Genomic DNA, 23,389 nt, shown 5'->3' with positions numbered 1-23,389 from the left:
AGGCTGCATCAGTGCCAAAGGGCTTGATTTTACTTTCATCTGCAACGTAGCACTTTATCTGAATCACTTACATGTTCACTAGAAAACTTAAGACAGTCCTGTACATGTGCTTTCTTGAACAGGAGGACCTTGCAGGCGCTGCAAAATTACAATCCAATAATGGTGTAGTGTGTTGCCAGTGGTGTTTTTTGTGACTGTGGTCCCATCTGCCTTCAGATCATCAACAAGTTCCTCCTGTGTATTTTCTGGCTGATCAACTACCTTTCTTATGACCATCCTGACCCCACGTCAGGGGCGGAGCGTGGAGGTGGCTTACTGGGCTTAAGCCCGGGTTGTTTTGTCAGAAGTCCAGGGTCTTTTGGAGTGTAATTTTTTCATAGTTAGATGCCTGGCTGACAACTGTATAAAACAAAAAGTACACACAATATTCGAAGCACATAGTGCACACTGTGGGAATTTACGACTGTGCGTGAATTCCCCCGATATTGGTATGATCCAAGCTCAGGCACTAAGCGACTGAGCGAGGGGGCGGGGCAGCTGCTGCCTGTGAGTGCGCTGTTGGAGAAACGGAGCCAGCCATACTAAGGAGAGCTTAAGTTTGAGCAGGTACCAAAGCAAATCATTCGTACCGTACAAATAATGTAAATATGACGGTGAATCACGAAAGATTGATATCAAACTGATCACTTGACCAATATTACGTTACTCGCTCTTCAAGTGAATCAACAAATGGCGAAATGAAAAGCCGAACAAATGCTATTTTTTTTTATAGAGTCTTATCTTACGTGTGTTTATTTCATATTTTCAGTTCTTACCCTCCCCGACTAAATCGGTTTCAGTTATGTACTGAAATATAAGAATGGACATTAGAGGCTTCTTTCAAAGAAAAAACTCAGGTAAATGTTATTTTATATATTATGCTTTGTATGTTGTTCAGTATATTTCTATGCAAAACAAGAGGGATTTCAGTACACAGCAGGATATTCACATTTGTAACCAGATATTTATATACACTTTAGGGAGAAAACAGAAAACATTTTTACTGTACAACATCAATTTAGAGTAAACTTTTGTTTTAGATAAATATTGAAATATCTTTTGAATTAGTTAAATGTCAGAATAAAGAGAGACAGAGCTGTCTATTTTTATCACTTTGATCAAATTTAGGAGTACATGTACACTAAGTTTGTTAATTAATAAGAAACTCCAGACGATTCCATTCTGAGCTGAAGAAGCTTCTGATAGGTTCGTAGAGTCCATGTGAGTAAACTGGTGGCACAGCTGTGGATGCATATAAAGGCAAAACACAGAGCCTGTTTCTGTGACATGGGAAAATCAAGAGATGTCAACCAAAACACCAGGAAAAGAACTGTGGAGCTCCATAAGTGTGGCTCAGTTTGAATACAATTTGGTGCCATTTGCAATTAAGAAATACAGACAGTTTCTCTCTTTACTCTTAAAGTTAACAAATATGTTTTTTATATTTATCAATCTAAAAAAATAAACATTTAGTCTGATTTGATGTTACAATTAAAAAAGTGTTTGTGTTTTGAGCTGAAGAGTACATAAATATGTGGTTTCAACTGTATATTTGATGATTGTCAGCACAAAGAGGGAGAGAGAGGAACAGAGAGGGAGATGGAGAACGAGGACAGAACAGAGATGAACAAGAGCAGGTGAGACACACATGTTAGTCAAATGGTTGTTTACCAAAAGTATCACCGTATCATAGGTACTCATGTATCTCGTACCTAGTGTTTCTTTTTAGGTTTGCTATTTTTCAAATTCTATATTTAGCCTTGTTATGCAGGCTTGTTTGCACAACAAGGCTAAATAATTATATAAACTTTTCTCAATCTAAATAGTGTACTTTGATAGAATTAAAAAAACAAGTGTAGTGCAGGTCTATGATGATTTTTAGTGCTACTATCATCTAGTTCTGATTGTGGTTCTGTCTTGGTTAAGTCCTCAGTAGTCCTGATTTTGAACTGTTGTAGTCCTGTTTTAATTCTGGATCAGTTTTGGGTCTGGTTGAATCGGGGTTTAGTCCTCATGTTGTGATATAGCCCCGATTTTGTTCTGCCTTGGTGCTTAATTAAAAAACTAGTTTAAGGTGTCCTGCACATGTGATATATATTTTTCCCTATATGAAGTCATTCTTTTTTGAACAAAACTCAAAACAGAGCCTATTAATCTTTCAGTCATTTCTAACCCCTCCTCCCCCCCAAAAAAAAGCAAAGAAGGTGAAGCAAAGAAGTAGGTGACAAAAGATTTAATAAAGTTTCCAAGACGAAGAACAAAAACCAGACTGTAAAATAACAGAATTCTTCTATGTGGTCACATATGATCATCTCATGGTGACTTAAAGTTTTCTTCCAAAAGTTTCAGGGCTTTCAGTTGGATGATGAGTTTGGTCTGATTTCTTTGATATGGACTTGTACCTGAAAATGAGTTCAAAACACTGATCCTATAATGCTTACATTATATTATGATATTATATTTTAAATTAAGGCCATTCCAATGCAACTTGTCAGTCTGGTTTTGGTGTGGCTGCCTTTGCAGAGCATGAACATATGCACACCAGTGTTACACGGGTATTGCACTAGGGAAAAACAGCTCCAGATTTGATCTGGGTCTAATAATCCAAGCACACAGCAGCTGTTGAACGTCTGCAGTGTCACCTAATAGTGGGTGAGGTAAGAGAGAGAGGAAATACAGCAAATCCCAGACCAGATTACCAGGACTTTTACTAATACCTACAACAGCTGATTGAATAACCTGTTAAAAGGGAGCTTGCAAAATTGAATTGAAGGGGGAGAGGGCTGAGAGGGGTACAACATGAGAGGATGAAGCAAAAGGAGAAGAGAGAATTGAAAGATGAGGTAAGAGCATTAAACGAGATAACAGAAGCAAAGGAGCAGATCGAAAGCAGGAGGAGATCAGACAAAAGTAAAAGTGAAGAGGTGACAGGAAAATAAGCAACAAAACAAAGGAAACGAGTGGAGGAGAAAAGCAGAAGAAGAGAAAAGGAAAGGAAATGAGGGAATTAAGAGGAGATGAGTAGAAAAGCAAGAAAGATGATGAGAATAAATGAAGACAGAAGGTAAGAAGGAGAGAGGTGGGAGGAAGAATATGGAGAGGAGCTGAGACAACGAGATGAGACAAGGACAAGAAAGATATCAAGAGCAGAGGAGGTAGGAGGGAACAAATAGGAAATAAAATGATGAAAGGAGAACAGAAAGGAGATGAAAGAGGGGAAAAAAGAAGGGAGAGCAAAGAGGAAAGCAACCAAGATGAGAAAACATGGTGAGGAGATGAGACAAGGGATGGGGCTCTCTACCTATATCCTGACCATTAGAAAAGACTGATGAAGAAAGACAACAGTGATGAAAAGGAGGAAATGTGACTTATAAAGCAAGAAGGCGATCCCGACAGGGAACGACATGCGAGACGGCAGATGATGTGAACATGCAGGAGAAGGGGAAGGAGACAGACTGAGACAGGAGGGGAAAGACAGAAAGAACGCCGACTAAGCAAACGGAGCCAGAGTGCATATTAATCAAAGGCCTGAGGAGCAAGGCCACACCAACACCATATTGAGCAAATGATAAATATGTTCCCAGAGTGACAGTGTGTGTATCACTGGGTGGTGAGGATAGAGAGGCAGGGAGAGATGTAGCAAGAGGGGGTAGGTGAGACATAGCAGCATAAAAGTGTCACTGTACATGCCATAAATAGACTTTATGACTTTAGCTCTCTCAGAAAGGCCTCAGGTACTTTTAGAAGGATGTTGGCTAGGCAAGCAGGTCGGAGAGCTGCCTCTGTCAAGTTCACATGTCAGAAAAAAAACAAAAAAATGTACACGTGGCCTGTCCAGAGACAACATGAGAACATTGTTGTCATGCGCCCCGGGAACATGGATGCAGCATTTGCATATCGCTGACCACAATCCCCCCTTTTTTTTGTTGTTGTTGTTTTTCTATGACAAAAGAATCTGCTGAGTATAGGCATCTCTCATTATTCATTCCTACCCTCTCTACCGCCTCTTTCTACTCACATCATCAAGTGTACGCTGAAGCCGAGAGCCAACACGAGTTGACAGCAACGAGCATGCGCCAGCGTGCACATTTTGCACTTGCTGCCTTGATTTAAGTTGCACAGCAAAAAAAGCAAAACCCCCCCAAAACAAACAAGAATTTCCCCTAAACCGTGTTTCCACTAATTTTGATTGACTATACAAAGCTTGAGGAAAACAAGAAATGCACAGCCTACTGTGTCTTGAAACTTAAACCATGCCAAAAACAATATCCTTTATAGAAATTTATGATAATCCTAAATCCATAAATTAATCTAATGTATAACTATGTACAGTACTGTGCAAACGTTTTAGGCAGGTGAGAAAAATGCTTTAAACAAAGAATGCTTTCAGAAAAATTAATGATTGTTTATTGACCCCAAATGTTTTCTGCAGCAGGACAACGACCCCAAACATACAGCCACTAGGTCATTAAGAAATATCTTCAGCGTAAAGAAGTACTGGAAGTACTGGAAGTGATGGTATGGCCCCGAACATCATCGAGTGTGTCTGGGATTATATGAAGAGACAGAAGGATGTGAGGAAGCCTACATCTACAGAAGATGTGTGGTTAGTTCTCCCAGATGTTTGGAAGAACCTGCAAGCTAAGTTCCTTCAAACACTGTGTGCAAGTGTACCTAGAAGAAGTCAGTGTGGTCACACCAAATATTGATTTGATTTAGATTCCTCTTTTGTTCATTCACTGCATTTTATTGATGTATACAGAGACATCTATAACCAAGGATAAGTGTAGTTATTTCAAATATATCACAATGCAAATACACCAAATGCATGTTTCTGACCAAATTTCATTAAAAGCACACAGTAGTTGACATATTATTGTCTGACATTACTGCAGATAAAAATCTAACATTGATTTATCAAATTCAGTTTTCCAACTAACAATCCTCAAAGCTTTGTTATTATTGCCTGCCCAAACCCTTTCTTTATGGTTTTTTTAATATTAAAGCAGCAAATATCATATTTTGGCCACTAGGGGTCAGAAATGCTCCAAAACAAACCCATCAATAAAACCTTATAGCAACAGGTAGGTACATTCTTGTTGCTTCTCACACCAAAGCACAAACACAACACAGTGCTGATATAGTGCCGATCGTTAGGTTCTTTATGTGAGCAAGTACAGTCCAATATGTGTACACAATACTCAGCCTATTAATCTTGATTAATAATACTTATATCATTGTGCAATATGGCACATATATATGCTCTGGACTAGTAACTCAACAGCTTTGTCTTTACTTTTATCTGACCCTGACACATAAACAAACTCCAAGATCATCACTTTTTGCAGCAACTACTTCTCAACATAAAATGGGCACTCTGTCTTTTTCCAGCTGTAAACCATGACCATGACATGACCATGTATTTTGCTCAACTCTGTGATGTTGACTGTTAACCTTTTGGCTATAATAGATAGGTTAGTGTATGAATTCTTGAGTTTTAGGCATCGAAGAAATAAGTAACCATACATTTAGTGTGGATACTACAACAAACTGTAATCTCAAGAGAATTTGTGCCGAACTTGAAGATTCCCTCATGAAGATGAGAGAGTTGGATTGCTCTAAGTCTTTAATTGTACATTGCCATATTTAATCAAAAATATTCCTTTCATCTTATTTTACCAGTGTCAACATCCCTTAAACAAACCTAGTAAACATGCCTGTGTGCAGATGTTGGTGAACTGTGAGCCTGCATAAGCACAAGCAGACCCACACTCATCATGCTTGGGCCCCAAGTGGATGTGGCCATAGTGCTTCTGTTTGCTGGGTATTTGTTAAACTTCCGAACTCAGGAAAAAAAGCATGAAACTTTTCTGACAAAAACATATTCAAGTTTTGAAAGAGTCTGTCCATCTATAGATCATGAAGTTATTTATCTAGCACATCAGCATATCATTTGCATCTCATTTAAAACATGTTCATGGCCCTACTTTACTTTTTCTTTTGTCCCCAACAGGTCCTTAAAATAATATCAGGGTCCACATATTTACTTTGACTCTGTTGTTATGTGATATGAGTACACGTTATCTAGCCTAGCTTTATTATAAGTGGTTTGAAAAGGTTTTATTTATTCACTGGGTTCCACTTAAATGATCTATGTACATTTACAGTAATAAAACCAATCCAAAGAGTTAAAAGTAAATGCATAGTAGAGCTGCAGAGATGAGTTGGCTTTTTTAGGACAGTTTGGTAGGACGAGCAATCATTCCACATTACAGTAAGTCACTGGATGTTCACATCAAAATTGCTTTAGCATTAAAAGCTGAGTCGAGTAAGGGCTAACATGCACTCTGTCCAGACTTTGATTCAGACTCACAATTTAAGCTTTCATTTTATCTGCTAGTGAAGCTGATCTCCGATCAATGACAGTTCGTCCAGATTACAAATGAGACAATTTAGCTTTTACGCCTGTCACAGCCAGCAGCAGCGGCTTGTGGGGGTCTTTTAAAAACTTTTGTGACTGAATAGTCAAAAAAGTGCAGAATTCAATAACACTGGCAGGCCGTTAGTAATTTTTAAATGAATGCTACCTAATAACAAAAATTTTAGAGATGCACACTCACAATATTGATGTGTGGCAAAACTGGCACATGGATGTAGCACAAACAGTATAACCTCTGCTGAAATATGCCCAATCTGATTGTGTAAGAACTCAGAGTGGTTCTTTTGAAGGGCAAAATAAGCCGCACTCTTCCCCAGCGCACGCGCCGCTCCACTATGCATTTCACACATCACCCCAAATTGAGGCTCTCTTTCATACGCACAGCATTCTCGTACATTTGCCCTTCCCTGCGTCACTCCTCTCCTTCCCGTTCCTCTTATCAAAGCCCTCTCTTTGAAACCGCCTCGCTGACATCAAGCAGCGAGAAGATAGAGCGAGATGAGGGAGTCTGCTTGTTAGCACGTTTAATATGTGGATGTAAATGCAGCCAGTTGTGAATATATGATGAGGACAAACATACGTAAAGATTGTAAGAGCAGCTGTGCACTGTAAAAGGGAGATTATCCAATCAGAGATATGCCTTCTGGAAAACAAACAAAAAACAAAACATCAAGCAGCGCCGAGGGACACGGAGTTAAATATATAAATGAATATAAATTGAAACTGCAGAGATGACAGTGAAGGCTTAAGATCACAGCCATATATGACACAATTACAAATTTAGATCAAGGTCAAACTGGGCTGTCACTCTTTCTCTCTCTTTTTTTTCAGCTACCACCACTCTTCACCCAGCTCCTGTTTAAAACATTAATGAAATCCGGGTAATGGGTTTGCCTGGCAGAGCTTCATAAAAATTCACCCATAAAAGTCCAGCCAAATTATAACCTGCCCGTGGTCTGATCTGTGTTCAGTGGATTGTCACCAAATGAATTCAGTGTAGAATTGCTTGTTTCTCCCTAGAGCTGGGCGATAGAACGATAACGATATGTATCGCGATATAACTTTTACTCGATAGAGAAATTAAGCTATCGCGATAGACCTCGCCGCTCTTGTCCTCAAAAAAAAAAAAAAAAAAAAGGTCAGCCAATCCAAATTAAGTAGCGCAGAGCCGAACCAATCACAGCCGCAGCGTTACGTCGCGTGACTTGTTACGTACAGCACAAGTGCCAAGCCGCACGTGTGTTTGTTTGGGAAGCAGCCAGCGGGTAATGGAGCCAGCGCGTAATGGAGGAAATGAGTGTGCCGACTAGAAAAATCAACCGAGCGTGACCAAAGAGAAAACAGATGATGGTTCCAATGCCGGAGAGATTGTCGAACGGAAGAGCCATAGAAGTTCCGTAGTGTGAAGGTATTTCGGCTATTTCAAGTCTGACAAAAAACAGAGTAGCGTGCACTGTAAATTGTGCCGAAAGCAAGTCTGGAAATACAATAAACTGGTGCATGCGTCACACTGTGCGCCGCGTTATTGTTTCAGTGAAATGAATTTCTACAATACTGTTACTGTTAATTCTACTCTCTGCAGTGTTTAAATGCTTACATATACACACAGTTACTGTCCCTCCACACTTACGACTCGGTTCTGCTTCTATGCCCCAGCTTTGTTTACTTTTTCCCACCGAGGCTTCTAGACTTCTGATTGGCCAACATTTAGGCACGGTTAGGAATCTAGCGCCACCTGCTGCTTTGGCATGTTCATAGCAGCGTTTTCCTTCATTTCTGCCTTTATGTGTGGACGGGATTATTTTTTAAAACGAAAACGGAAAATCTCCGTTTTCAAAAATACCCGTGTACGTGTGGACGTAGCCTCAGTCTCTGACTGGAAGCGCTAATTCGTCATTCGGCTTTTGTCAGACTAAAGTAACTGTTAAAACTGTTTGAAAAGCTAAGCTATACAACAAGGAGAGATTGAGAATTTCCTTTTAGTTCTCAGTTTATTTGATATTGACAAAAGTTAGTCAGTTTTGTCTGTTCTTCTGTAAAACAAACTAAGATTTATTTTTAGAATTAATATTTTGTTTCTAAGTGGAATTGACAATTTAGTCTGTTTCGTTTGTCCTATTTTGAAACTTAAACGCTTTAGCGGCTGCCTTTTGTGTAGTTTGCAATATTTGCCTTTATTTATCTGAAAAAGTCTCATGTTCCTTAAGTACATCTACCCTGTTGAACTTATTATGGGAAATAAATATTTAAATAAAAACAAGCTGCTGATTATTTCACATTTTACTTGTGAGCAACGGCACATTTAAATCTTACAAATATAGTTATTTGGCTTATATCGTGATAGATATCGTTATCGCCTGAAATGAAAAAAACATCGTGATATGAAAAAATCTCATATCGCACAGCTCTATTTCTCCCTCACTGAATTTATTTAACTTCAGTGCCGAACGCCAAAAATATGCAAAAGCGTGCGAAGCTCGCTGCCCAGCAGGGTTGTTTAGCAAAGAAAAGTTAACTCTAAGATCTGTGGGATTTATGCTGCTTTTTTAACTCAATAAATAACATGAAATTATGGTTTCTTGACTTGATTTGGCTACCTGTGTATATAGAGGTGAGTAATCAACCACCAAGGAAATCTTGTGTTTGGTCAACTTTTCTTATTTGATTTTTATACTATACAGTCATTCTGTTCATCACTCTCAAAAAGCCTAATCACGCCCACTTTGATTGAGTTCGGTAGAATAATACAACATTTTTGTTTTTTAAAAAGCCAACTGGGGTAAACAGCTTTCATAGTTACTCCATATTAACATCTCATCAGTTTGTAGCAACAGATCTCCTCATGGGAACTTTGTCTACCACAGAGCATTAATCCCTGGATATTGTAAACAGTGAAGAAATTGATTTTGCTGATCAAAGATAGATCCCCAAAGACGGCTTCTAATTGAGATGATGTCAGCCTTGAGGAAGATTTATGGTAAAACAGCGTGCAGAGAGAGACAGATGAGCCAAGGCAGAGAAGAGGGTAAACAGAAGGGACTGATGAGTAATTGTACAAAGCACACACTATTCTCTGGGGAAAATGTGTGCCTATTAACTAAACATTTTCATTTTGGGCTTTTAGGCATTCTTATCTATTATAACCAGCACCGAAAGCATCGGTACTGACCAGATCCTATTGTGTGTTTAGGATGTTACATTTGGGGAGGAATAAAGGAAAGTGGACAAAGAGAGTGCATTACAAGTTTTCATTTGTTTCTTTTCTTGCGTCATTCACCCAGAAACATCATTTCCAATAAGCCCGTACATGATAAACATTACAAATGAGGCAGAGTCCATGGGAAAGTTAGGCAGCTGCGTCACGCTCAGATATGTCAACTGCAGAGATTAAAGGTTTAAAAACTGGAAAACAGCAATGACAAAGAAGGCTTCTGTGATTTTTGCAGCGCTGATGTTAGGACTTTGTACATTTTCAAAGGAATTGCATATTTGTCTGCGCTCACCACTGACGCTTTAAACTTTAATCAGATTTAGTCTCGCAATAAAAACAGTAAACCTCTGGAACACACTTCTTTTGTGAGAGAAGCTACTGCAGGAAAATGTCTGATTAATTTGTTTGTCGTGCATTTTTAAATCATCATTCCCCTGCGAATGCAATGTTAGGTTCTCCGTTTGTATCCAAGATGGGATTTAGTTAGATTAATCACTAAATACAAAATGAATAAAAAGTGCAGCACAAAAATACGGAGGTCCACAGATGCCAAAATGAATAAAATAAATTATTAAATAATTAATTGAATGTGTCATTAATGATTAAAAATGGGAATTAATTAATTAATTAGATATATAAATAATTAATTACATGGGCTTTCAAATAATTTAAAACATTTAATAAATTATTTAATTGTGTATTCATTTAATTCATGTTGGCACTTGTGGCCCTCCATACTCCTGGATTTTGCTAATATAATAAATGAGTCATCATGAATGCACTGGTGTAAATGCATTTTTTTTACATTTCCCTTGATGATTACAGCTAAAATTCTAGTTATGTGTTGAAAGTGTCTTCTTTTAAAATCCAGAAAAGGCACTAATGTTATTGCAGTAATGTGTATTCATATTACCACAACCCCATGCTAACAGTTTCAGCACTGAGGCAGTCTAAAAATCTGCTCCCTGTTACAGTTGGTACAGGGGTGACTGGGAGGTTACTGGGAAAAATGTGAGAATTCATCATGGGTCTTTCTTTTTTTACATACAGGTTATACTACACACCAGCATCCATCCTTCTACCTACCCTCAGAGCTGATTTCACGGGACCGCACTAGGTCACTCTTGTTGCCCACAAGGATGATTGGGGTTTGTGGCTGGGACTCCCTGAGAAGGAGGCGGAGCTGGGCGGTGCGGTGAAAACTTCGCCTGTCTGTCACTGAGAAGACCAGGATACACACATCGCACTGCAGTGTGGAGAGGTCCTGTGAATTGCAAACACACACATGTATTATACAAACACCTTGGTGGAACAGACCGGTGTGCACACGTAAAAAGAGAGATCAGGTGACAGCAGAGCAGGTGTGGAATGTCAGGTGTCTACTAACCATTACAGAAGATCGTGTTGCATTCCGCCAACAAATTGATCATTTGTTATTCAACTGCTTTTTAAAATTGCCTCTCCAGTGCCTGCTGGTGTGTTTGTTCAAAGCCATGGGAATGGCATCAATGCTATTTCCAAGTACTCAAATTTTTATCACTGTCCCACGAGAGGACTCAGAGGGGTTCTTTGCTCAACTTGACTATGTGCCTGTCACGCTTCACTTTGAATTGCCTGACCCTCTTAAAAGTGAGCACCAACATCCCGTCGGGGCTTCCTGTCACAGAGGCTCAATTAGCCCGAGTGGCTCTTGCAGAAACAGCAGCTTGTAACTGCCTGGGACCATGTTCGCCCTCTATTGCGTTTCCTCTCGATTCAGCTGGCTGCGTTTACATTGGACTGAAGGTGGTCCGTGGGTGCAAAATCGGTCATGGCAAGCTAACTGAAAAAAATCATGTCCAGCAAGCAATCGAGGCTCAGTCCCTCCCAGCTGATCACTTGCTGAGCCAGTCTAGCATGCTTTCAAAATAATGTCTTCTCTGCTGTTGCAGCAGTCACACAGCTATTGTTGGGTGAGTGATATTAGACAGTCAAGATTAAGGAAACTGAACTGTCTGTGGCTAAAACGTGCTTTTACATTTAAGTTTGACCTTGTGGTCAGGGAGATTAGACTTTCATTAAAGCCATGATAAATGGACTGGTTCTTATATAGCGCTTTTTTACTTTACTTAAGCAATCAAAGCCCTTTATAAAACATGCCTTATGTAGACCAACACTTTTTTCTATGCTTTCTGTCTAACACTCCAGTGAACGCATCGGAGAAACTTGGACTTAGTATCTTTCCCGATGGCATTTGGCATGCAGACTGCAGCAGCCAAGAATCAAACCACCAACCTTCCTTGATAAACCGCTGTACACTAACAGCACCCACGGCAAACATTAAAGCTAGAACCTAGTTAGTTTTTCTGCTGTTTGTTGTTAAAGAGAAAGTATTCACTGCAGGAGACCAACTATAAAACTAAAAAGATCTGCCAAGTGACAAGATGTACAAGCTGAAACTTTTCCTGGTTTGGAAAAATAAAGCTAAACTGAAAAAGCTGCAGTTACTTGAAGAACCACTTGAGACTGGCTTCAATATAAAGTCAGTCCCAGAGACAGTATAACCTCCATGACTGCTAAAAAATGCATATGATGTGGAGGGGTGGGTCTGACTGTGATACTACACAGTCTTTGGCAAACAACTTGTGATTGACAAGTCATGCAGTTGCGTGTTTCATACCCAGGATAATGCTCAATTTTGAAACATGGTGTAACCGAGACTTGGCTTTTTTTATTCAGTATGACCCAAATCAAATGACTGACCTCAAGAACTCAGCAGTTAAATGTTTACAAAAGTTAAGAGATAAAGCGATTTCCCCATAGACTTTGATAGGACCAAAGGTCTTTTTGCACTAATAGCTATTGCCATCGGGCAAATGCTATTAGTGCATAGGAACATATTTGCATCCATAGCTAACTGCTCCCTTCATGACAATGACAACATGACACTGAGGTTTTGTGGGTTCAGCAAAGTTTCTCCACAATAGCGTGCACATGGAAATATAGATTTGTGAATGGGTCAGTGGGGTCAAAACGGTTAAAACGAAAGACATTTCATCTTATGTTGAACAAACTGAATCAATACAAACCATTTTTCTCCCAAAGACAGAAACCTGAAACCAAACCACACAGTGTAATGTCAGGCCTCGTTCTCGAGGCTACATGTCGATAATACAGGAACCATTATGAAAATAGAACCATAAAGTGGAAAGTACAAAGTTTTATATCCAGTCTTTGGGAAACACAGACTATGCATGCAGTCTTTAGCTATAAAGGAATACAAGTGCAGTGCATTTCTGTTCCCATTTTGTGGCGCAATAGCAGAGAATTAAGTTTATATAACATTCTTTAGCTTGGAGCTTTTCTCTTGACTTTACTGTAAAATAAAGGAATTATATTTGATGGTTGGTTTAATCCAAAACCTTAAATCTATAGCATTCCATCAGCAGACATAATCTATTCATAGTTCAGCTGAAAATAGGACACAACCACAAAAGACTGGATCAATAAAAAATAACTTATTTCGACCAGATGATCCAATTTGCCTGCTGAATTGGGACCGCATACAGTCTGCTTGTGTGAGCGTGCCCATGCCTGTGCCCTACATCTACAGCTCCCAAGGTAAACATCCCAGCCCTCCAGAGAGTTTCAGACGGCTGAAAAATTCAAACAATCTGAAGCGGCCAAGAACTGCCCGATCAGACCCCGGAGCAGGAAATTCATGGGGAGCACCTTGGCAGGCTATCTGTTTGACAGCACACAGCAAAAGACAAGCAGAGGAAAAGGAAGGAGGGGGACGGGAGCCACCGGCCACCTGTCACTGATGAATTGGGGGGGGTGGGGGGGGGGGGGGGGGGGATCAGGAGGAAGAATGAAAACAAGACAGAGAAAGAATCAGGGACAAATCTTTGCGAGAAAAGCCGTACAAAAATAGAGTAGACATCGATTAGATGGGCAATGAACCGATCCAGGAAGAAGGCTGTGACCAAGTAAATACACCTCTCTATCAAACGGAGGCAGAGCAACTCGGGACAGCGCCAACTCTCTCACTCTCTTGATTAAGCAGCTTCTCTCTGTTCACGGAGAGCAGGCCATCTGTCAATACCAACTCCTCCCATGCACACACAAATACAAAAGCCAGGCACGCGTGCACATACAATCATCCACAACATTCACACAGTACTAATAGAGCATTCAGGGGAATTTAATGGAATTATCAAGATTAAAAACAGGGACTCGTCTGGCTGAATTGAACAACATTTTGCCAAAATGTGAAAATCCAACAAACCAATGCAACTGAAGAAGAGGAAAACAAATGCAGAGAGCCAGCAGGATGAATGCAAACTGTGTAAACACCAGGGTGAAGTCAAACAAAAAAATAACAAGGGTAGGGAAGGGAATAAAAGAAGGAATTAAAAACCCAAATATCCACAAAAAGAACTAACCTTTAAAATAAACCAGGAATTGAAATGAAAGCAAGACAGACAAAAGGCAGCGATATTCAGACAAGCGCAACACAGGAGGCACAGCTAAATGCTCAGAAACACAAAAGAAGTGTTCATCAGTCCTGGGACCACTTCGTTTTTTTTGAGGGAAACCTTTTAGTGCTAAGTTTCAAAGTCTGGAGGACTTCTCAGTAGAGTTGAAAGAAGTCAGAGTAGTAGATTTGTTTTGGAATAACACATTCAATATTCACATATCCCTGGATCTGATCCATAAGTTTGACTATCTACCCATATGGAAAAGATATAGTAAAAACTAGGGCTGGGCCATATTATACCGTTCACGGTAATACCGGTATAATGTTAGGCAACGATAGGAAAATGAAATATCGCGATAGAATATGAGTAAAACGCGCATGCGCAGTGCCTTTGTTTTCATACGCACATGGCCGATTGTTGAGTGAAACAGATGAACCAGAATTGGTTTGTAAAAATGGTGCAACTTCAGTGATGTGGAACTGGTTTGGTGTTTGTCCGTCAGATACACAACAAAGCACATTTTTTTGCAGAACATACAAGCGGCCGTCGTTATTGTCGTATTTGTCGGACTAAGATGCTCTTAAATCTGGGAGTAATCTGGGTCCTAAACTCCGTACACTTCAGGTCAAACGAACACTGCAGCATCACTGAGAGTTAAAAACTGTCTAAATTCTTTCATCTTTAATAAAACGATCAGCGTTGCTGCTTTACCAGGTGTAACTATGAAGTTTAACTTCCAGGCATCCATGAAAACAAAATGTATTACATTTAACGGAGTTAGAAGTTAGCAGGAAGCTAGCGGAAGTTAGCTCGCTAGTTTCGCTAGTTACCTAAACATGATATAGCATGTTCTGACTGAGAGATTTCTGAAAAAATTCAAACGTACAGCTCTGCTATCACTTCCAACATAAATGAAGACAGGAAACTAAACAGCAGTGACGTTTGTAGGGTTACTGAAGTTGGGCTAGCTGGTATATAATGATGGGCTACGTAATCGCTAGCGACACAGCTATGTTAGCATAACATAAACAGTGAAGCTGGAGGACGAACACTAACACTTTTCCACTTATAAAAGTTAACGTGAAGGTTCCTCATGGTTAGAGACAAATGCAATCGCATGGCAGGATGCTGTAAACGGACGAAACTTCAGTCAGGAGAACAACTGAGATAATCCATCCACAATACGAGGTTAGTCATTAATATACTGCAACAACATGGGAATAGAGCAGCTGCCAGAGAATTCAACATTAATGAATCAATGGTACAGAAGTGGAGGAAGCAAGAAGAATGAGTTTAATAAAGTTTGATTTATCTGACTGCTTTGTTTCGCTTAATGTTGGGAGTTCGCCTTGTAATCGGAAGGTTGCCGGTTCGAGCCCCGGCTTGGACAGTCTCAGTCGTTGTGTCCTTGGGCAAGACACTTCACCCGTTGCCTACTGGTGGTGGTCAGAGGGCCCGGTGGCGCCAGTGTCCGGCAGCCTCGCCTCTGTCAGTGCGCCCCAGGGTGGCTGTGGCTACAATGTAGCTTGCCATCACCAGTGTTTGAATGTGTGCGTGAATGGGTGGATGACTGGATATGTAAAGCGCTTTGGGGTCCTTAGGGACTAGTAAAGCGCTATATAAAATACAGGCCATTTAATGTGCCTTACAATCCCGTGCACCTTATGGTCCGAAACATACGTACTGCACACTGCAGTTTAATGTTGCAAAGCACCTCTTTTTAACTTCAGTGGATATTATACATGGTTATGCTCAGGATATGTCAGCCCATTTCTACTGGAAATGCCTTTTGGTTAAACTTTCAGATAGAAATTTGCATTTGCACTGTTACATTTTTACAAAGCTTTAATGTACATAAAAACCAGCTTCTTGTTTTAGTGAAATAAATGGAAGGTTGTCTTTTTGCGCTAGTAATGTTGTGGAGTTGTATTTTGTCTCGCATCAATTATATCGTCAGTTATATCGTTATCGCAAATTTTCAAATATATATCGTGATCAATATTTTGGGCCATATCACCCTGCTCTAGTAAAAACTTATATGTGACTACTCATGAAAGTGGCCACTTTCATGAGTAAATCATATAAGGCTTACATGATTTACTCATGAAAGTAGCCACTTTCTCATTACTTTCATATATTGTTTTAGTAAGTATCCAAAACATACAAGTTTCATTATATAATTTTTCAAGGGATCTTATATCTGTTTTCACTCTTGTATGCTTTTCATACAAGTTTCACACAAGACAGATACAAACTTTATAAGATTTATATATATCTTTTCCATATGGGTAGGAATAATTATGTATAAATAGATATGTCTGAATTTTCCCTGCACTGGGGCTGAGCTTCTCAGACTCAGATGATTACACAGTCATCAGAATCAGAATCAGAATACTTTATTGATCCCTGGGGGAAATTATTTTTTGTTACAGTGCTCCATTTTAAACCAACATTAAGACAAGACAGACAATACACTAACTAAGAATAGTACAATATATACATATATATACATACATACATACATAAGTCACTCATAAATAAATATTTGGAAAAGAAACATGTGTAGTTGTAGCAGCAAACAGTGTGTTAAGTGGATGCGTTGTACAGGGAGATGGCCACAGGCAGGAATGATTTCCTGTGTCGTTCAGTGGTGCTTTTCGGTAATCTCAGTCTCTCACTGAACGAGCTCCTGTGACTGACCAGCATGTCATGGAGTGGGTGGGAGGTGTTATCCAACATTGTCTTTGTCTTGGACAGCATCCGCCTCTCCGACACCACCTTGAGGGAGTCCAGCTCCATCCCCACAACATTGCTGGCCTTACGGATTAGTTTATTAAGTCTGTTGGCATCTGCGACCCCGATTAAAATAAAGGAACAATATTTGTTTCCAAAGCTACAGTTGTGATACTGGCTCTATATTGAAATTATCAATAAAGAATGGCCTTTTTTTCTGTGGGTGAATGTAGCTTTGGGCTAAATCCTCAAACGACTCCTCCTTATGCCTCATGCTGTTACCCATCATTTATGACTGTGCATTACTTTCTCTGTTATTGATAGCCTCAGTTTCATGATGCTTAGTTTTAGTGCTGACTTTTAGGGGCCATAAAAACAGCATAAACATAAAGCTTTAGTTAGAATCTGTTCTAAATGACAAAGAAAAGGCTTTCTAAGACTTAACGTCTCCACATTTCCTGTTCCTGGCAAAGATAATATTGATGGAGCTGCGCTGGAGTACATCTCATTGAAACTTCAAACACTTGATTTTGAACTGGTGGAAACTATTTGAGAAGCTTAAAGTGTGTAACAAAGTTTCTGCACTATTCTCTGAATCAAAATCAGCACTTTTTAAAGACTCATATAGGTGGTGAACAAGGAGGATGATGAAAACTGCAACATTAAGAACAGTAACTTAAAACAAATTTCTTGTGATAGATCATGTTCTCGTTATTTCATGAAAATAAGTGAAGATTGAAAATGTGGGAACACTGAGTTGTTGAAGACTGTGTCATTTCTGCAACAATCACCTGGGTGATGTTTATCTTATGTTAAAAAGAAATAAAATAAACCTCCAAATCTCCTCCAAGAGTAAATATTTAAAATGTGTCTGCTTTTGTCTTATAAGATGTCTTGTTAGTGCAATGATTAATTCAACAGTATGAGTCAGGTGAACCTCGTGAAAGTAGACCAAAGCATTTCTTTTCCACTTTGGACCAGCGACCCTCTCCTCCAACGCAGCAGCATTGAAATGAAGCAAGTTTGCAGACGAAGGATCAAAGATCGGATCAAAGCCTGTCCTCGGGCCTGACCCAGCACCGAGACGTGACTCTGAAGCTGAACAAATCATTCGTCGGCTTCAACTTAGCAGGTAATTCAAAGTACACTGTAATGCATTCACTGTATTATAAAGAAGAAAAGCTAGTTTTCCCCAGGAACCACATGTCCTGAACACTGTGGGTTGGGGTTTTTTTTGTGTGTGTCAGGTTGTGTATATGGATTAGTTCTGAGAACAGATAAAATGATGGAGAGTGATTTTACCAAAAGAGTCCGAAAAATTGTAATGAAGGGAATATAATCGAGTAAATCAGTTAGAAACAGTCAAATAGAAGGGTTCAATGGCATTTCATATACAAATTCCTTGGGGGTGGGGGGGTGGGGGTGGGGGCAGAGCCTAGAGTGTTTTGCTCATCATAGCAAAGATCTTCTGCAAATCAGAATCAGAATCAGAAAGGGTTTTATTGCCAAATGTTGAGCAGGTTTACAACATTAGGAAATTGCTGCGGTGCTTCAGTGCAAACATACTGTCATAAATTGCGCTTAAATAGACATGAAAAAATAAAAGTAAGAATAAGAATTAAAAATGCTGCTGATGTCAGACAGACAGCCTGCCCGGGACTTACCACCTCGGTAAATTCTGCCCCAGAGCAGAATGTCTGATTTACAGATGTGTTTTTCTAAGAAATTGTTTGTACAGAGGAACAGCAGATATAATTTGTGCAGACCAAGAATAGCTTTTAAGGAGATACAGCCTGAGAGACAGGGCAGCTTGTAATCCTTGATTCAATTATGAACTCTGCATCATATCAAAAAGTGCCTGAAGATAATCGTGACCATTGGTCCAAAAGTAGAAGTTTAATCACAAGCTGACTTTGTGACAGGACAAAAGTAGTAAATCCAAATATTAAATAGAGGGCTACTGAAAGGACTAGTTAAAGTTCAGATCTGAATCCTCATTGTGATGTTGTGGGGGATTTAAAATGAGTTGACTTTGCAGCTGAAATAATTTGGGGTGGACGAGTGGTCATAAATTTGCTTTTCAGCACAGAAGGCTTTTACTGTTCAAGCACAACACTTTTATCTGTATGTTTCAAAGACGATCAAATGTGCGTTTTAAAGGACTATTTTCTTTACACGACTCTGTCATTAAACTGGAAAGATTACCAATTTTCATGCATTGTTGTGTTTTTTTTTAGCTTTTTTATAAAAACAACTTTTTCCACACATGCACACACACATAGATTAGCATGCACTCTAAAAACCACTCACATGCTGGCTAGTGCCACGCACTACATCAGTATCCATTAACAGTGAGGACAATGAATCACTTATCAGGCATGATTTGCATAACATGTTGTGGCTCTGTGAGCACTCAGACTATTATCCCCTCCAGTTGTGGTTTTAAAAAAATAGGCTGAATCAGAGCATTTGGCCCTTTTTTGAGAGGACGTGTGAGCATCCTCTCACTGCTTCAAACACACATCCTGAATGACTGCAAGCTGTTTGCTTTGCAGCACAAAATACATAAGCAAAGCTACTTTAGGGCCTTTACATGGAAACAAAAGGGTCAAGCACATCCCCACACAATTTTCACAAACATACACAGACATATATATATATAGGCATATATAGCCTTCATTCATCTTTCTGAAAAGTAATCACATGCACTTTCCACACGCCTGCCTCCTTGGCCTGTGCTGTATTTGTCTGACTGACTGGCTGTCAGAGCAAAATGAAAGAGCAGGAAGATCAATAAAGATGCGAAGGTGATGAATGGAGGAACAGAAAATGACAAGGAAAAGGACAAAGGAGGAAGGCGGAGCAAATGCAAGAAGAGAGGACAGAGGAGCACCTTGCTCTGTGGTAGTCAAAATCTGATAATAGGATGATGAAGCTTAGTGCAGATGGAATGCCGAGTTAGTGGGTTCGCTCTTTCTCTTTTACTTACTTACTGCTGCACAAAGACAACCCTAAGGAAACATATATCTGAGTCCATCTGGCCTGCACTGAGTAAGTCAGTCACGCCTGCACACACATACCCATTCCATAATCCAACCATGAATGACCACAGCTTGCTGAATAAAGCTGGCATCACAGCATAGACTTAGTACACCATAAAGACCGTTAGTGCACCATGGAGACTATTGCACGCCACCTCAGACACACACAAGTGCACAAGCAGAACATACACAAAAGGATAAAGTAGTAATGGGTGTCCCTGCATGACCTAGTTTCAAGCTGAAATATGTCAGTGTGTGGAACCAGCTCCCTGCAGAACTGTCTATTAGTAAATCCCTGAATCCCTGCCCAGATGCTGCTCTGTTCTTGACCCATGACCTCTATGTACATTGAGGATAAAAGAGGATTTCTTTCCAAAACACAATAAAGTATTAATAATATTAGAATTGTTCCATGACCATAGAATTATAAGGTTTGATCTGACTTTTGGGCTTGGAAAAACCTTGCTAACATTAGATTGTTCTTTGCCATTATTACTCTTATTTTATCATTTTAAAAAAGAACGTTGCCCGACGTATGTACAAGCTATGCAGTGTTAACACTCATAACATGGTTGAAGGCTATTTCTCTCATCTTTTTTTATTCTTTTCTTTATTCTTTGCCAATACTGATAGACACTGACATAACAAAGAAGCTGAGGGTAATAAGTCAATCCATCTGAAACAAGCCAGGTCAGCAAATTTTTACCATTAGCTTAGGGTGACCAACCGTCCTCTTTTCCCCGGACATGTGCACTTTTCACGTTCTGTCCGGGGGGATTTTCGAGGACCCATGTGTGTGACGTCATCCCCGAACTGCTGCTTTGTGAGCGCTTGTTCTGCACTCAAGGACAGGACTGACAGCGCGCAGCAACGCGCCTAATGATGTTCAAACGATCCCAAAACGCAAGTGCATCTTTTCAGACGAACTGCAAAAGAAATTTCCCTCGTACTGACCATAGCTGGACTAGCCATCGGGCATACATTTGCCTGGTGGGCCGATGGTGATTTTTCGTTTTTACGGCCGATGGTTTTGTTGTTGTTGTTTTGTAACGGTATAAACAATCAAAGGTGGTGGATTGGCCAGATGCTGGCCGGTGTGTAAAAATAACTCAGTTATTTGGTGGTGTCTATGGCGGAGCTTCCACAGAGGCTAGCAGGTGGATGAGGGAAACGGGAGGCAGGAGGAGGAGAGACCCGAGGCGGCCGCCGGTCCGAGTGTCAGGTGAACTGAACTTCAGGTGAAGTTATGACCTGCAGTCTATCTGGGTCAGATATAAACCAAATTTAGGTGTAGTTTATTTTCATTGTGCTAACTTTTTACAGTCAGTTACAATAACTCATACTGCGTACTAGCTAGCATGACGGAGTTTCTATACAGGTGGGCGGGTGCTATGATGTTACTGATAGTGATATGATATCGGTTTGGATATGTGGTGAGAGGGAAACATGAAGATGAAACCAGGAAATGTCCTTACTGAATCATCAGAGCTAAACAGGTGATGGAGAAACAGGGTTACCTTTAAGGTGGGCATATATGAGTTGAAGGGAAGTTATGAACTGTTTCTGAGAGACAAATAACACCAGGATCCTTTTCTATGTAGCTGACAGCTGGTAACTGTGCAGGGGCGGGTCTAGCAAAGTTTTGCCAGGGGGCCAGGTTGGGCATTAACAGGGAAAAGGGGGCACAAAGAAATACCTTTCTTTCTTATTCTCATTTAAAATGTCTGGATTTTAAAAAATAATTATCTGAATCTTACAACCAAAGTTTTTTTGGCTTTATGGTTTTTCCTATAATACCAGTCAAAATACCCTGGTCAATTTTTTCTCCCAGTCTAGCCCTCATACTGGTAATTTTTTTTATGCAGATTAAGCATTATTTCTGTACCATTATTTAATTCCAGAGGTTTTTAAGTTCTTTTTTTGCACTTGTTGACTTGTAAAAGCCTATATGACATATTTTTTTCACAATTAATTAACCGCACAGTGAAGGCATCATTTAAATATGTTAAATATGTTTAAGCAAGTTCTTCATGATTGAGCTAAGTGTCCTCTTTTTTGGAAATCAAAATGTGGTCACCCTACATTAGCTACCATGCTAGATAGCTACTGATGTCAAATTATGCTGGTGTTTACTAGGTACAGTGACTAGAAACAACAAACGGGCTAATGGATAGCTGAAGCAGCTAGCAGAGTTAGCAGCAGGGTTAGCGGAGCGCTAATGCTAAACAACATGCTTTTTGTTAATGTCGTGTTCATCTACTTGTGACCAACAGTATAAATCTTATATACAGTAAATCAATTTCTCTAGTTGACATTGATCTCTTAAATATAGTACACAAAACTGTGACTTCAACCTTTATTTTTGTTTACACACTTATCTGCACAAGATGAGTGTCCCACCGGAGACTAAAACAAACAGAACTGCTTAGGTATAATAGCTTATATGGATTTGGGCAAGAAATGGGGAACCGTAAATAGTGCAGAATGACTCTCTTAAGACTAAACAACAGCAAAACAGGAAAGGGAAAAATGTCCAGGGAGTTGCTTCTCTGGACAGAATTCAATACTCCAAGAATTGGCTGGTTGAACTGTGTTTTTCTTCCTTCCTAATTGAGATAAGAAATGTGGTCAAGCAGCAATTATCTTCTTCCAAATTGCATCCTGACTTGCTTTAACATAATAAACGATCCTACCCTTAGGTGCAGCAGCAAATTCTCCTCACTCCATGCTGATAAACACGCATACTGTGCATCATTGCCCTACATTCTTCCAGGCCTGAGGCTGCACGTTTTGGTTGCTTACAATAAATATAAAGATTTTAAGCTATCAAATAACAATGGAAACTTCAGGACTCACTTAGGGAAAAGGTGTCCACTTGGTCTTTGACACAGAGACCCTACTGGCTGTTTAAAGCTTAAATCAATGACCAATCTCAGGCTTAGAGTGGAGGACAACATAGGCTGGCTAGGTCAACGCCAAGTGTGCCAGTGTTTCTATTTCTGGCACATCGTGACTTATTTAAACCATCCTATCCCTATAACGTCATCAACACTCACAACGTCCCAGTGTCTGGCCAAGCAGACTCTCAGCCTTCTGTGGCTGTGTTTGCTGGTGTTGTTTTACACATTTGACCAGGCCGATGCAGAGTGTGCATTCACGCACGCGGGTACAGTCTGTACATATTTACAGGTTCTTTTGCCCTTACGGTGCGCTCTACCTGTGATTTGTTGTGCAACGCTCCCTGCAGTTCGGGGAAAATTGTAGCTCCGACTTGACGTCCATGTACCAATCAGTTGTGAGTCGAACCGAGAAGTACTTGAAGGAGCAATCTATGGGTGTAAATGCCACCTTTTCACATTTTTTTGGCAGTTTGCATTGCTGGGAAAGGAAGAGGATGGGGCCAGGCCAGAGAACGGATGAAGCCCCAAAGCCAGCAGGGTTGGATGCTGACTATTCCAGCATCATT

The 23,389-nt window shown here is 40.0% G+C and overlaps 1 protein-coding gene across 2 annotated transcripts in view; it reads right to left on the bottom strand.

Moving 5' to 3' along the window:
- rem2 (RAS (RAD and GEM)-like GTP binding 2) overlaps positions 1–23,389 on the bottom strand; it is a 36,757-nt gene that overhangs the window by 5,649 nt on the left and 7,719 nt on the right. For both annotated transcript variants that reach the window (XM_026149589.2, XM_026149588.2), the window contains one exon: positions 10,776–10,953. In XM_026149589.2, the coding sequence (XP_026005374.1) occupies positions 10,776–10,953 (178 nt within the window). The remainder of the gene's footprint in view (positions 1–10,775; positions 10,954–23,389) is intronic.

The sequence above is a fragment of the Astatotilapia calliptera genome, chromosome 18, assembly GCF_964374335.1.
Source record: "Astatotilapia calliptera chromosome 18, fAstCal68.1, whole genome shotgun sequence".
Taxonomy (NCBI): Eukaryota; Metazoa; Chordata; class Actinopteri; order Cichliformes; family Cichlidae; genus Astatotilapia; species Astatotilapia calliptera.
Note: the sequence above shows the minus strand (reverse complement) of the source record. Positions and strands in the feature narration are given on the sequence as shown.